General features: G+C 56.5%; 1 protein-coding gene across 1 annotated transcript in view; it reads left to right on the top strand.

Annotated features, from left to right (window-relative positions):
• Nucleotides 1-12,897, top strand: part of Phf2 (PHD finger protein 2) — a 43,575-nt gene extending 30,678 nt beyond the window's left edge. Inside the window, exons 14-21 of the mRNA XM_005408895.1 lie at nucleotides 629-807; nucleotides 920-990; nucleotides 1,782-1,942; nucleotides 6,190-6,464; nucleotides 8,124-8,219; nucleotides 8,767-8,876; nucleotides 9,668-10,082; nucleotides 10,920-12,897. Coding sequence (XP_005408952.1) covers nucleotides 629-807; nucleotides 920-990; nucleotides 1,782-1,942; nucleotides 6,190-6,464; nucleotides 8,124-8,219; nucleotides 8,767-8,876; nucleotides 9,668-10,082; nucleotides 10,920-11,008 — 1,396 coding nt within the window. The 3' untranslated portion in view covers nucleotides 11,009-12,897. The remainder of the gene's footprint in view (nucleotides 1-628; nucleotides 808-919; nucleotides 991-1,781; nucleotides 1,943-6,189; nucleotides 6,465-8,123; nucleotides 8,220-8,766; nucleotides 8,877-9,667; nucleotides 10,083-10,919) is intronic.
• Nucleotides 12,898-13,071: the final 174 nt, after the last annotated feature.

The following is a 13,071-nucleotide window of genomic DNA, read 5'->3' as shown; positions in this document are numbered from 1 at the left end:
CGTACATCAGATATGCCACATGTGTGCACACATATGCACAGACACACCCACATCCATGTTCTATACCGTGCACACACCACACACTCTCCACCTCATACACCATGCATACACTGCCTTTGGCACGCTCTTGGTGGCAGTGGAGGCAACCCAAGCCCCAGTGCAGTGTCTGCACATCAGTTTCTGTTTGCTTGGAATTGGAGCCATGTCAGTTTGAAGTCCAGGCTTTTCTGTCTTGACCTGTTGACCCCACTGTTGAGAGAAACCAGTCTGGAAGTTCCGGGGGGTCCCATCTAAGGCTAAATGCAGCACATGTCTGGATCTCCTGGGCAGGCTGACAAGAGGCCCATGCTTGTCCTGGGAAGCCGGGGCAGTTGGGGGACACAGGCCTAAGCACGTCACCTGTCTAGAGGAGGACACTCCTTGTACCTCACAAGCTGCGTGTCAGGACCACACTCCAGGGGACATGGCATGGGGAGGATGGGGTGGGATTGAGAGGTCTCCCCTCCTCACAGGCAACCGAGGGGCCCACAGCCCCAGCCTGGTCTCCAACCACCACGAGGGCACTGGGCTGGGTGCCTTGGGAAGTGGTGCCTGGATCCCTGCTGACCACTCTGTTCTGCTACCCCAGCTCCAAGGCTCTCAGGCCTCCGACCAGCCCCGGTGTGTTTGGGGCCTTGCAGAACTTCAAGGAGGACAAGGCCAAGCCTGTGCGGGACGAGTATGAGTACGTGTCTGATGACGGGGAGCTCAAGATTGACGAGTTTCCCATCAGGAGGAAGAAGAACACCCCGAAAAGGGACTTGTCCTGTGAGTGTAGTGAGGACGGTGGGGGTCAGGGGGACCCGACCCGGTCCCGTGAGCATTGGCATGGCCAGCTTTACCTGAGCCTCCACCACACTCCTATTTGCTTTGCTTATAGTCTTGTTGGACAAGAAGGAGGTGCTTCCCACACCTGTCACGAAGCCAAAGCTGGATTCGGCGGTGTACAAGGTGAGCCAGCTGCCTTGGGGCCTGCTTGGGCAGCCTATGTGGCCATTGCTGTGTGTCCCCAAGGCCACAGCCTGGTGACTGCACAGCCTGGTGCCTCAGCGGAGTGGTCTTGGTGCTCAAGGTGGTGAGGAGTGTCCACTTCCCCCAGCCTCTCGGCTAGACACAGATGCAGGCTTGGCGCAGGAGGAGTACACTCCTGCCTGAGCTGTTGGCTACTGGGGCTAAAGGAGACCAGTGCAGCCAGACCCACCACGGGATGGGGAGGCCAGGCAGGGCCCACTGTGAGGGCTCTTGCTTTAAGGTACCCTCCAAGGCCATGTCCAAGTCCAGGATGCAGAGGCCTCAAGGAGTGGGGTTCCTGTTGGTCCCATACTTCCTGAGCAGTTTGGGGGTGGGGCCGTGTCCCCCAAGCCAGATCTGATATTCATCCAGATCTGAGGCTGTTACACACCAGGGCCTGGGGGCCTGGAGGGCCTGCAGATGCTCCCTGTCCTCCCTGCATCCATCCATGGCAGTGTCTGTGAATCTGTGTAAAACACTGGCGCTTACTCTGATGGAAGAGTGTCTTAGAACCAGACTTCCTGGGTAAAACAGTGTGGGATGTGAGGATACCTCCTTTGTGGTTCTGGAGACCTGGAGAAGGCTGTGGCATCCACACAGATCCCAGTAGTGTTCCTTAGAGTAGGGTTCTTAAAAGTCTTTGTAAAACATGCTTTTCTTCCCAAGGGCAAAAGCAGCCCCCTGCTTCCAAGCCCCTGCCCTGACCAGCTGCTCTGTCCCTTGCCCAGCAGAGTGATGACTCCTCAGATGAGGGCTCTCTGCACATTGACACCGACACCAAGCCTGGTCGCAACGCCAAAGTCAAGAAGGAGAGTGGGAGCTCGGCGGCTGGCATCCTGGACCTGCTGCAGGCCAGCGAGGAGGTCGGGGCACTTGAGTACAATCCCAACAGGTGGGTCTGCAGTCTTGGGTAGGGGCCTGCTCAGCCTTATCTTCCAGAGAATTGGATTTGCACTTGAGAGGGATTGGGCTTCATTCCTTTCTGGAGGCTCCCACGCAGATTCTCTTCGGATTGCAGTTGTCACTTTTGCACTGAAGCACTTAACTATTGTTTCTTTTGGTGGAAACCTTGGAATTTCCACTTGTACCAATGGCCTGAAGCCCCATTTAAAGCCTCTGGAACTAATGTGATGGGGGGACCTCGGCTGCTGTGGGAGTGGTGGCTCCCTCCCAGCCCACCTAGACCACAGCATCTGAGATTCTCTCGTCACATGAGGAAACTGAGGCTCAGAAAGCTTAGACAAATCTCCCACAGCCCCACAGTCTCACAGCTGTGAAGTAGCAGAGACAGGCCCAGGATCTGTGTCTGCCTGATTGGGAACTTGAGCTTAGGATTCCTGAAGGGCTGTCTGCGGCTGGGCCTCCATGTTCCAGTAAGAGCACTGGTCCCTTGTCATGCCTTGGCTTGAGTAAGGCAGGGCCCATGGGACGTTGGGTGCCTGCTTGGTTTCTGAATCTGCCTGCATACCTGGGGTTCCTGGATCCAACTACCTAGAGTCCTGTTGCCCACAGCGCAGCCCAGCCCCAGGGGCTGCTTGGGGCCGGGTAGGCCAAGGGTTAGGCCTGCTCTTAGATGACAGAGAGTTCCACCCGGGCAGATTAAGGGCTTGATTGAAAAAAGCTTTGGCTAAGTGAGTTGGCTGTATTTTATTTCATAAATTACTGTTTTGCATGCAGTATTATGTTCACAGCCAGCTGGCCGTAGACGCTTTCTTTTAATGCACATGAAGCATGACTAGAGGAGTCCACAGAGCCTGGGGTGCAGATTTCTTGCCCCACATGAGGTAGTTTCCCATCAGTCCTTACTGATGTGAGACACCTGTACCAGGAGGTGAAACCTAGCCACGAGCCCCCTCCCCACCATAGGCTAGGGCCTGGTGTGGGGCTCCACGTAGCTCTTTGAGCAGTGCCCCTCCTCTGGAAGGAAGTTTGCATTAGCTGATATCTTCATGACTGATCTCAGGGTCTGAAGAGCCCCTCCTGACTCCCTGAGTCCCCATGACCTTCGTGGAGAGGGCTGAGGTTCCTGATAAGCCCGAGGCCACTCAGGATGAAGGCCAGCAGGGGTGAGCGCCGGGCGCCTTATCGTGGGTGCTGCGAAGAGGGCATCCTCGAGGTTGTGGAGGTGGGGTGCTCTGGGGAGGGCCCATGCTCACCCCTGTGAACAGGCAGGGTGTCTGGCCTGGGAGGGGCAGCCTGTCTCCGGGCAGTGGCACAGTGGTCCCTGCTCGTGCCCTTGCACGCTGTGCACGTGCCTGTGGGGCCCCTTAGCCCGCTCTGGGCAGTTCCTCCCCAAGTCTCCCATTTGGAGCAATAGGTCAGTTTTTGATGGTCCATTTGCTCTGTTTTAAGTTCTGACTGTTTGGAAAAAAACAGCTGAAGAAAATGAAGGAAAATATGTTAATTTCTTGTGGATGGTTTGCTTAGTGTTTACCGCTGGGGGAAAAAGGAGAGGATTTTGGTATGATAATTGGAGGATTAAAGTATTATTTTCCATGTTGACTGGTTAAACTTTGCTCATTGATTCACTTACAACTGCATGGACAGAGGCTGCCTGGATATGTGGTCCTACCCTGGGGTCCTCATGTGGCATGGGTGGGCAGCCCACTTCCACACAGGCTCCAGTGGGGACCCACCACTCCTGTCTGAGACCGCTGTGGCTGGGTGTCCTGGCACCCCTGCCCACTACCAATGGTGTGAGTGGGCAGCAAGGTGAAGCTTGCAGCAGAGGGAATGGGCGAGCTGTTGATACTTGCTAGTGGCCCATGTCTGCTCAGAGAGGACAGCATAGCTGTGGCGTTATGAGGGCAGCCCTTGTTCAGTAGCACCATGGCCCAGACAGTGTAGATGGTGCAGGACAGGCTCCAGCAATGCAGGGCTACCTGACCATGTGTGATATTCCATTTTGTTGGCTCTGGCTAGGGAGCCAGCTTTCATGGAGTGCTGTGGAGACGAGTGGCCGTTCTATCCTTCCCAGGTGTGGAGAAATGTCTTTCTGAGGCTGTGGGACCCTTAGGGCACTGTGGGCCTGGGCCCCAGCACTGTCGTGGTTTTCCTGGGTGCCCCTATGGCTGTCTGTGCTCACTGGGCCTGCCCCATCTCCTTGCCCTCTTCTGGCAGGCTGTTGGGATCCCTCTTGGTTCTGAGCAGTGGCTTCTCCAGGTCCCCTGTGGGGCTGCTGCCCAGGCATCTTAGTCTATGTCTGAGACATCTGCCCACCACTGCCTCAGCCTCTTGCTTCTCTCAGGTAGATCCGTCTTGGGGGGCGGTGGTGCAGAAGCCTCTTCACACATAGAAGGGCACTCGCAGCTGGTGCCAGACTTATCCTGCATACATCTCCCCAGCTATCCTCTTCTCTGTGTGGCTTGTGACCCTCATCAGTGGTCTTAGTCAAAGTGCTCTATATAGTTGGATGTACTGGGGGAGGGACAGAGGGCTGGGTGCCTGGACAGAGGATGACGCTGAGGAATCTCAGGAGAAATGAGTGCAGAATGTAGGGAGGGGAACAGTGGAAGTCCTTTGTGCCTCTAGTCTGTGCCCATAGGCCCACGGTGCAGTGACAGGTGTCCCTGGTCCCTGTGTGTGACATGGCCATCTCCAGAGCCTGGCGTGGGCCATCTGGCCTGGTTAGGGCCAGGCAGGGGGGCTTCATGGTGATGGGCAAGGGTGAGAACCAGAAAGAGACACTGAAGGACACCCACATGGAGCTCTGGGGCACCGTGGCTCTGTTCTGGAAGCATGTGGACACTTGGATTTCCAGCTGGATCCTCAACCTAGAACCTCTGATCAGAGCATAGGCTTGGTGATTTTAAAGCTGCCCAGCAGTTCTTGTGCAAATAGATTGGGGGTCCTGGCTATGATGGTGTGTGGACTAGAGTAGGGCACAGCCCCACAAGGATGTGGGAGGCTTCCCAAGACCCCAGGACCTTGCCTCCAGCATTCTCTACACCCCAGCTTTGTGAAGTGGCAGTGGCCAACATGTCCCATCTCTTCCAAACCTAGTTTTAGAAGCTGATTCTGGAAGGAATGGAACCAGTGTAACAAGGAGGAGGTGTGAGCACAGGTATAGGGAGGGGCTGAGGATATGGCCAGAACCCAGGCTGAGTCCCATGGGCAGCATTTCCTGGAGGTGGAGGGTGACAGAGAACTGGAAGGTAGGGAGGAGAAACCTGGGGGTCTGTGGAGGCTGCCAGAGCTGAGAGGCTTGGGATGAGTTAGAATGCTAGCTCTGCCTCTCCAGGTGAGCTGTAGGTGCAGGTGTGATACAGATGTTCATGCTGGTGTTGTACAGGTCTGGGTTCAGGTTGCAGGTGTAGATGCAGATGTGGGTACAGGTGTGGTGCAGGCATGGGTGCAGGTATGGATGTAGGTTTGGTAAAGGTGTTCAGGTGTAGGTAAGGGTGGGGGTACAGATGTGGGTGCAGCTGCAGGTGTAGATGCAGGTGTGTAGGTGCAGGTGTGGGTACAGGTGGGGTGTGGGTGTGGCTCAGGTGGAAATGCAAGTGTGGTGCTGGTGTGTGTGGGGCTGTAGAGAGGTGTGGGTCCCCTGCGGGAGGATGCACCATGGGAAGTGAGGGCTTTGCCTCTGCTTTTCAGGATGGCAGATGGGAAGGTGACTGGGAATGAGGGGAAGGGTTCAGCACAGGGTGGTCCTTAAGGTGCACAGAGCTGGCAGGAGTGCAAGAGGGAGGCGGCTGAGTGTACTTGCCAACTTTAAGGTGGGAGAGCCCAGTACATGACTTGGCATGACCTAGATCTCCTCCTCTGCCATCCTCCTGTGTGCTGTGACCCACCTCTGTCCCATGGCCTCAGTCTCTCCCTGGAGTGGGGCTGGGTGAGCAGATGGGCTTCCCTGGCCTTTTCCATGGGGAGTCACCAGCTCTCACCATGCTCTCCACTCCATGCCCTCAGCTGGCTACCCAGGCTGGGCTGGCTATGCAGCACTCGGGCTGAGGGCTGTGCTGTGGCCATGGAGCCCTGGGCTGGTAGCTGCAGGCTATAGACTGTGGGCTGTTGGCTGTGGCATGTGATCTGTCCAAGTGCCCTGAGCCATGGGCCATGGGCCGAGGGCTGTGATCCGTGTCCCCTGGGCAGTCAGCCGAGGGCCGTGGCTGAGTGCCTGTGTTTCTGTGTTCCTAGCCAGCCCCCGGCCTCCCCCAGCACACAGGAAGCCATTCAGGGAATGCTGTCCATGGCCAACCTGCAGGCCTCTGACTCCTGCCTGCAGACCACATGGGGTGCTGGCCAGGCCAAGGGAAGCTCGCTGGCAACCCATGGCGCCAGGAAGAATGGGGGCAGCAGCAAGAGTGCGGGCAAGCGGCTGCTAAAGAGGGCTGCCAAGAACAGCGTGGACCTGGAGGACTACGAGGAAGAGCAGGACCACCTGGATGCCTGCTTCAAGGACTCAGACTACGGTGAGGGTCACTGTCCCTGGGAGGGCCTGGAGGGGGGCCAGCACTCACAGCGGGCAGGACCCTCTGGGCACAGGGCTGCATCTGCTGGGAACTCATCCCAGGGGCCCCAGAAGCTGGGCCCTGTTTTTTTTTTTTTTTTTGAGATATAATTTACAGATCATAAAAATTCACCCTTTAGAAGTGCAACTTGGTGGTCTTTGGCATCACTAGAGGTGTGTGCGGCAATCACAGTCAGTTTCAGAAGATTCCATCCCCTAACAGGAAGCCCTGTGCTGTTAACAGTCACTCCTCCCTCTCTGGCCCCAGGCAACCTGCAGTGTTGTTGGGTCTCCATGGGTTTGCCTCTTTTGAGTACGCCATACAAAAAGATGGTGTAAGAGCTCGTTTATTCAGTCAGTGTAGTGTCCTCCAGGTTCATCTGCACTGTAGCATGTGCTGGAGTCTCCCTTGTTTCCAAGGCAGAATATTGTACCACCATGGGGATATGCCACACCCTGTTTTAGCTGCATATCCAGGTGTGGACCTCTAGGTTGCTTCACCTTTCAGCCATGGTGAACAGTCCTACTGTGAATGCATTGTACAGGTTTCTGTGGGGACCTGTGTCCTCCTCCTCCTTGTCTATATTCCCAGCAGAGTACTGGCTGGGTGATAAGGCACTGTGCATTTGCCTTTCTGAAGACCTGCCTGGTAGGCTTTCATTGACTGGACCACTTGCAGTGACAGGGCGTTGAGATTACCATGTCCATCTTGTCTGCCTCCATGTAACATGGGGAAACTGAGGTTTGGGTGGCCACCCCTATGGTCAGGCTGTGAGTTTGGCACGGGCCATGGCCCTGGCTCCCCTGGAGTGGGCTCTGGAGGAGCTCTTTCCAGCCAGGAATGTCCTTGTGGCATGGTGTGCTGGCGTAGGCCACCATTCTGGGGATGGGCATGTCTTGGCTGAGTCACAGCCTCCCCAACACCCTTCCAGTGGCTACAGGCTGGTAGTTGCTGAGCTCAGCCCTGCCTCACATCTGGTGGGCAGATTGGACCTCTCCACAGGGCCTGGCCCTGTTTGACAAGTGCTGCAACAGCAAAGCCAAAAGCTTTGCTTTTCTGCACTCTTTCCGGGTATGGAACACAAGGCTTCTGCAGCGGCTACTTCCAGAATCATGCATGGGTCCTGGAGGTCCTCACCATGTTTTGGGGTTTGGAGGGCCATGAGCCACCCATCCTGATGTGTGGGATCCCCTCCTTTGAGATGCACTGGGCAATTCCCATCAGCTCCCTTGCTATTCAACAATTTATTTGGTAGCAGCAGAGACTGTTCACCGGCACCAGGGTGTTTCTCCCTTGGGAGCCGATGCCCTGCTAGGCTTGGGGACTTCCCTGCTCTCAGGCTCTGTGAGAAGCTGTTGGGATAATGTCAGGAGAGGCAGAGGGCTGTGGCAACCAGGGAGGCTGGGGCAGACACAGCTCATGGTGCAGGTGACTCTCGTCTGGAGATTCCCAGGTGCCTATGCCCATGCGCAAAGTGTTCTCATGGCAAGCAGCTCTGCAGCATGGCGGGCCTAAGGGTGACTCTGGTCCACTGGACAGCAAGGTCTTCCAGCCACTCTCCTCCCTCCCCCAGTTGTGCCCCGGGGCTCAGGGACCCTACCATCCTTTTTCTTCCCACAGTTTACCCCTCACTGGAGTCTGATGAAGACAACCCTGTCTTCAAATCCCGGTCAAAGAAGAGGAAAGGCTCTGATGACGCTCCCTACAGTCCCACAGGTAGTGTGTGGCAGCCACCAGGGTGTGACATAGACCATTGTATCCTTGTCTGTGTCCCTGGCCTCTGAGGACTCAGCCCTGTCCTGTCCTTTGGGCTGGACAGCCTGTCTAGGGCTGGAACAGGGATGGTCAGCTGCCTACAGAAGCATGAGAAGGCTCTGCTGTGTTGGCCCAGGACCCCCTGGAAAGCCCTCACCCCTGCTCCCCAGTGTTTGCCTCTGTAATAGGTCATTCTGGGAGCGGCGGTCTGGTACCTGCTGGCTGCCCTGTGGTGGCCAAGGCACACCTGGCAGGGTGGGTGGCAGGGTGGGGTTTTACCCATCTTGTGTATACCCTTCCTCACACCCCAGCTTGCTGGGCCTGCTAGCTTCTGTCCCATGGACATTCCAGAGTGTCACTGATGCTTTGGTGGCCAAATTGATTGTGGCTTCCCATACCATGAGCATGGTGCTTGGGGGTCCCAGACTCAAGGATGGGTTGGGGTAGGAGGACCAGGAGGAGGCCTAAGCTGGACAGGGGCTAAGGGGCTGGCCCTTCTCTTCCACAGCAAGGGTTGGACCTTCGGTGCCGAGACAGGACAGGCCTGTGCGGGAGGGGACCAGAGTGGCCTCCATTGAGACTGGGCTGGCGGCTGCTGCGGCCAAGCTATCCCAGCAGGTGAGGAGGGGCTCACTGAGGTGGGGCCCGTTACCCCACTAGGTGCAGATTCCCCGACGTCTCTATCCCTCCATCCCTACATTCAGACTGCCTGGGTTAGGGGCTGTCTGGCTTAGGGACATGTGATCACAGAATGGGTGTTTCTTCTGGTCCCAAATTCCAAGTGTGGGGCGGGGAGCAGGGATTGATGGCCAGGACCCTGCAGTGAGACAGGTGCCTCCTGTTGAGGTCGGCTGTGCCCTGGTGCAGGGGGGAACCAGGGGATCTTGGCGCCTCTCCCCTGTGGAACCTCAAGGAGGGTCCCTCCCTTCCTGGGATCTGGCATTTTTGGGTTGTCCCGAGGAGCAGAGATGGGGCCTGCCTTCCCTCACTCTGCTTGCCCAATCTCATTACCACCCACAGCGCCTGCCTGTACTGGTCCTCTGCACCCAGCCACGTGGGGAATGCGCACTGGGGCACTGTCACCACATCCTGGTGAAGCCATGTATCTGAAGGCAGCCCAGGCTCTTGCCAGAGGGCTTTGATGCTCAGCACGATGGGTGCCCCCACCCAGACAGGGGAGCATGGTGATCAGGGGCTCATGGTCACTGACTATGGGGTACTGGGGGCCGTGTCCCCCCCACCTCCTTGCATAGGAGAGGCCACTGGGCCCCGGTTCTCCCCATTCCTGTTGTGTAGGTTTGAGCCTGGGTGTGGCCAGCATCTGGCTGCACTGGCTGTCCCCTGACCTTATGGTCCAAGGGGCATCTGAGCTGCCTTGAGGGTAATGGGCATGCATGCTTTGTCCAAAGGAGGAGCAGAAGAGCAGGAAGAAAAAGAGCACCAAAAGGAAGCCTCCGCCTACCACCATCTCCCCGTCTGCCTCTGCTGCCTCCACCTCCGCCTCCACCTCTGCTTCCACCTCCGCCTCCACCTCCACTTCTGCCAGCACCACCTTGGTCTCCACCACTCCAGCCTCCACCACGCCAGCCTCCACAACCCCAGCCTCCACCAGCACAGCAAGCAGCCAGGCCTCGCAGGAGAGCAGCTCACCCGAGCCCCTGCCTGAATCGCACAGCAGCAGCCTGGCTGACCACGAGTACACGGCAGCTGGAGCCTTTGCAGGGGCCCAGGCCGGCCGCACAGCCCAACCCATGGCCCCTGGAGTCTTTCTCACACAGAGGCGGCCCTCCACGTCATCCCCCAACAACACCACCGCCGCCAAAGGTACCCCTGCCCTTTCTGCCCCCTGCTGGACCCTTGGGCACCCCCAACCTCACAGACTCTGTCCCGTGATTGAGGACAGCACGGTGTGAGGGGAGGTTTTGGGCCCGGGACTGCGATGCTGGGGCCTGGGTTGGTTCTCACCTGAGCATCCGCAAGCCCCTCTGGCAGCACGTGAGTGTTTGCAGCCAGCCTGCTCAGGGGTTGGGCCCAGCCTGCACAGTGAAGGAAACGGCCAGTGTTGAGGTCAAAAGATCAGACTGGGGCCAGAAAATGGATCTCTGGTTACCAAGGCTTAGGTGCAGGCCCTTGGCTCTGGGGTCTGATTCGGAGTAAAGGTACAGCCAGCGTCCGGCAGGGCTAGAACCGGATGCCCTTGAGTTGAGCCAGGCTGGTTGCAGGGTCACCAGCCCCTCTGTGTGGTTTAGGGTGTCACCACCAGCCAGGTCCCATGGTATCACACTGTCTACATCTCCTGCCACATGCGGGGGCTCCCCAGGCCCCCTCTGCCTGCAGCCTGGCCTGGACCCAGTTGGCCATGGGAAGGGGACACACTAGCTGCGGAGGTGGCTTAAGATGGCCTGTTCCCAGGGGCCAGGCCCAGGGTGGCCTCCCATCCTAGTAACACCCTTACCACTCACCACAGCTGCCTATGGCCACCGCAGCCTCTGCATTGGATGCATTGCCAGGCCCGTGTGCAGCCGCCGGGGTCTGCTTTACAGAGACGCGGGGCTCGGGTCGCAAGCTGCCCCCATGTCTGTGGGAGCCCCTGCCCCAGCACGCTGCTCCCTGTGCTCACACTCATCCTCCTTTTCTGTGTCCCCTCCCCCACCCCCCTAGGAAAACGTACAAAAAAGGGCATGGCCACCGCCAAGCAGAGGCTTGGGAAGATTTTGAAAATTCATCGGAACGGAAAACTGCTCCTTTAAAGTTTGGAAAGCCAGGATCCTTCTGCTCTGCTCAGGACCCCCCGGAGCCCCGCTAAAACATCAGCCCCCCCAGGAGGGTGGCCAAGCTGCCTCACCCCGGGAGGGCCTCGCCTCCTCCCAGACATCACTCCCCCCAAACGAGCGTCTGTCCCTTGAGCAGGCGGAGCAAGCCTAGCACGGTGGTCCCTCGTTTTGAATATGGACGTCCTTTCTCAAGTTGCTTAGAGTGACCAGTTCCTGAAAAGCGGCCCTGCCAGTATGAGGACAGTTCCAGTTTCAGGACAGCCTCCGGCCACCCCAGAGCGTGGGTGTGATTTCAGGGCTTCTGCAGCTCTGCTGGGAGCACGAGTCCTTCGAGGAAGGTAGAGTGAGCCAATGCTCACTAGCCCCAGAGTCTGAGCTGGCCACAGGCTGGTAGCCTCCAGAGGCTTAAAAAAAGGCAAAGAACACAGCATGAGGAAGAGGAAGCAGGATGTTTGTGGGAACCCTTCCGTTCTCTTCCCGAGAGCACTTGGCTGGCAAGGGGAGGTCTGCCGCCCCAGCTCCCCAGTGGAGGTGGCAGGCTGGATGGTGGTGTCACACCCTGATGCCCAGGGTCATTTGTTTGGGGCAGCTAGGACCAGTAGCTGGGTTGGTGTGCTGCTGGGTACAGGAGCCATTGCAAGGTCCCCAGGGAAGGACGAGGGCTCAGCCACGTCTTGGGGCCCCGGGGGGCCCAGGCTAAGCCACGTGGCAGGGCCCAGTGTGGCTCTGCCGGCTGCACTCGGAGAAGCACTTCTCGGCCCGGGCTGTCCTGCCTGGAACCACTGGGCAGGCAGCTGGCAGCCCAAGGCGCGGGCGAGCACCTCTCTGCTTCCGTGTTGGCGGGCGGCGCCGAGATGTGGGCTCTACCTGGACAGTGTGTCTGCCCACTGACACGGAGGGGCTGGATTTGTTTCTCAGGCAATCCTGTATTTTAATTTTAGATGTACTTCCTGAAGCATATTTTTCATAGAATGTAGCGTGTAAATAGCTTTTTAAATGACTTCTTTTTTATAAGAGCAAAAGTATCTTTAGGAATTTCTTTCTATAGAGTCCTTCATTAACCTTTATACAAGTTTTTTGCTGACTCTGATGGACAGTTGGGTTCCAATGCTTTTTCCTTTTCCTCCTTTCCTTTTGTTATTACTCTTACTCTTATTTTCCTTTTAGGAACTAAGGTATTGCCTGAAAAACAAGTGGCGTCCGCGCAGCCTTATACTCTGTCTTCACAGAAGCAAATAGGACACAAAAGATCTATTTCAGACACATTTTGAAGACGAATCTTCAACTTTCATACCAGCTCTTTGTTTTCCTTCTTGTATGACGAGGGGGTCGGGGATACAGTTATTTTACTAGCACCTTGTGAAGTGTTTCTGTGTTTTGTGATGCCGTAATTTATTAATGTTTGTAGCTTTTTATATTTGTACATTTCTTATGAGCTTTGTTTATATACCCATTACCTGGATGTTCTGTACACGCAGAGAGGCAGCTGGGCGGAGGCCTTATCCACTCCTGCTCTGTCAGGAGGGGCATGTCCCCCTGGCCTGAGGCCAGCAGCAGGGGAGTCTCCCGGGGCCCAGGCTTATTTGGAACTGGTGTTTTAAAGTCCCCTTGGCCTGTCCTTGTCAAGCATTTATATAATCTAACCCGGGCAGCAAGCTGTTCTCTCTCTTTCTCTCCCTCTCTTTCTTCTCTCTTTTTAATTTTATTATTATTTTGGCAACATGTACATTTCTAACAAAGTTTATCGTGGCTATTAAAGTGTTTTATTTCCCAATTCATATTACTCTTGTATTGAGTCCATGAGGTCTGAGGCAACTTAGACCAAAGTTTTAAAAAAGTAAAAAATATTCAGGTTTTGTACAGAACCATGTCTGTGTCATTTCTGCCTCATTTGCTGACCCCTTAGTGGCACCAGTGTGGGGGTGAGGGTGAGGGGGCGGGCTGGACATCAGGGATGGCCAGGCTCCCCCACTAAGCTGAGGCCACCAGCATTGCCTGGGTAAAGCCCCAGACTGCACCCAAAGCTGAAGCGCCCAACA

This window comes from Chinchilla lanigera, unplaced genomic scaffold, assembly GCF_000276665.1.
Source record: "Chinchilla lanigera isolate Chin_1 unplaced genomic scaffold, ChiLan1.0 scaffold00114, whole genome shotgun sequence".
NCBI classification, from domain to species: domain Eukaryota; kingdom Metazoa; phylum Chordata; class Mammalia; order Rodentia; family Chinchillidae; genus Chinchilla; species Chinchilla lanigera.
The sequence above is the reverse complement of the archived record's forward strand: the minus strand, read 5'-3'. Positions and strand labels throughout refer to the sequence as shown.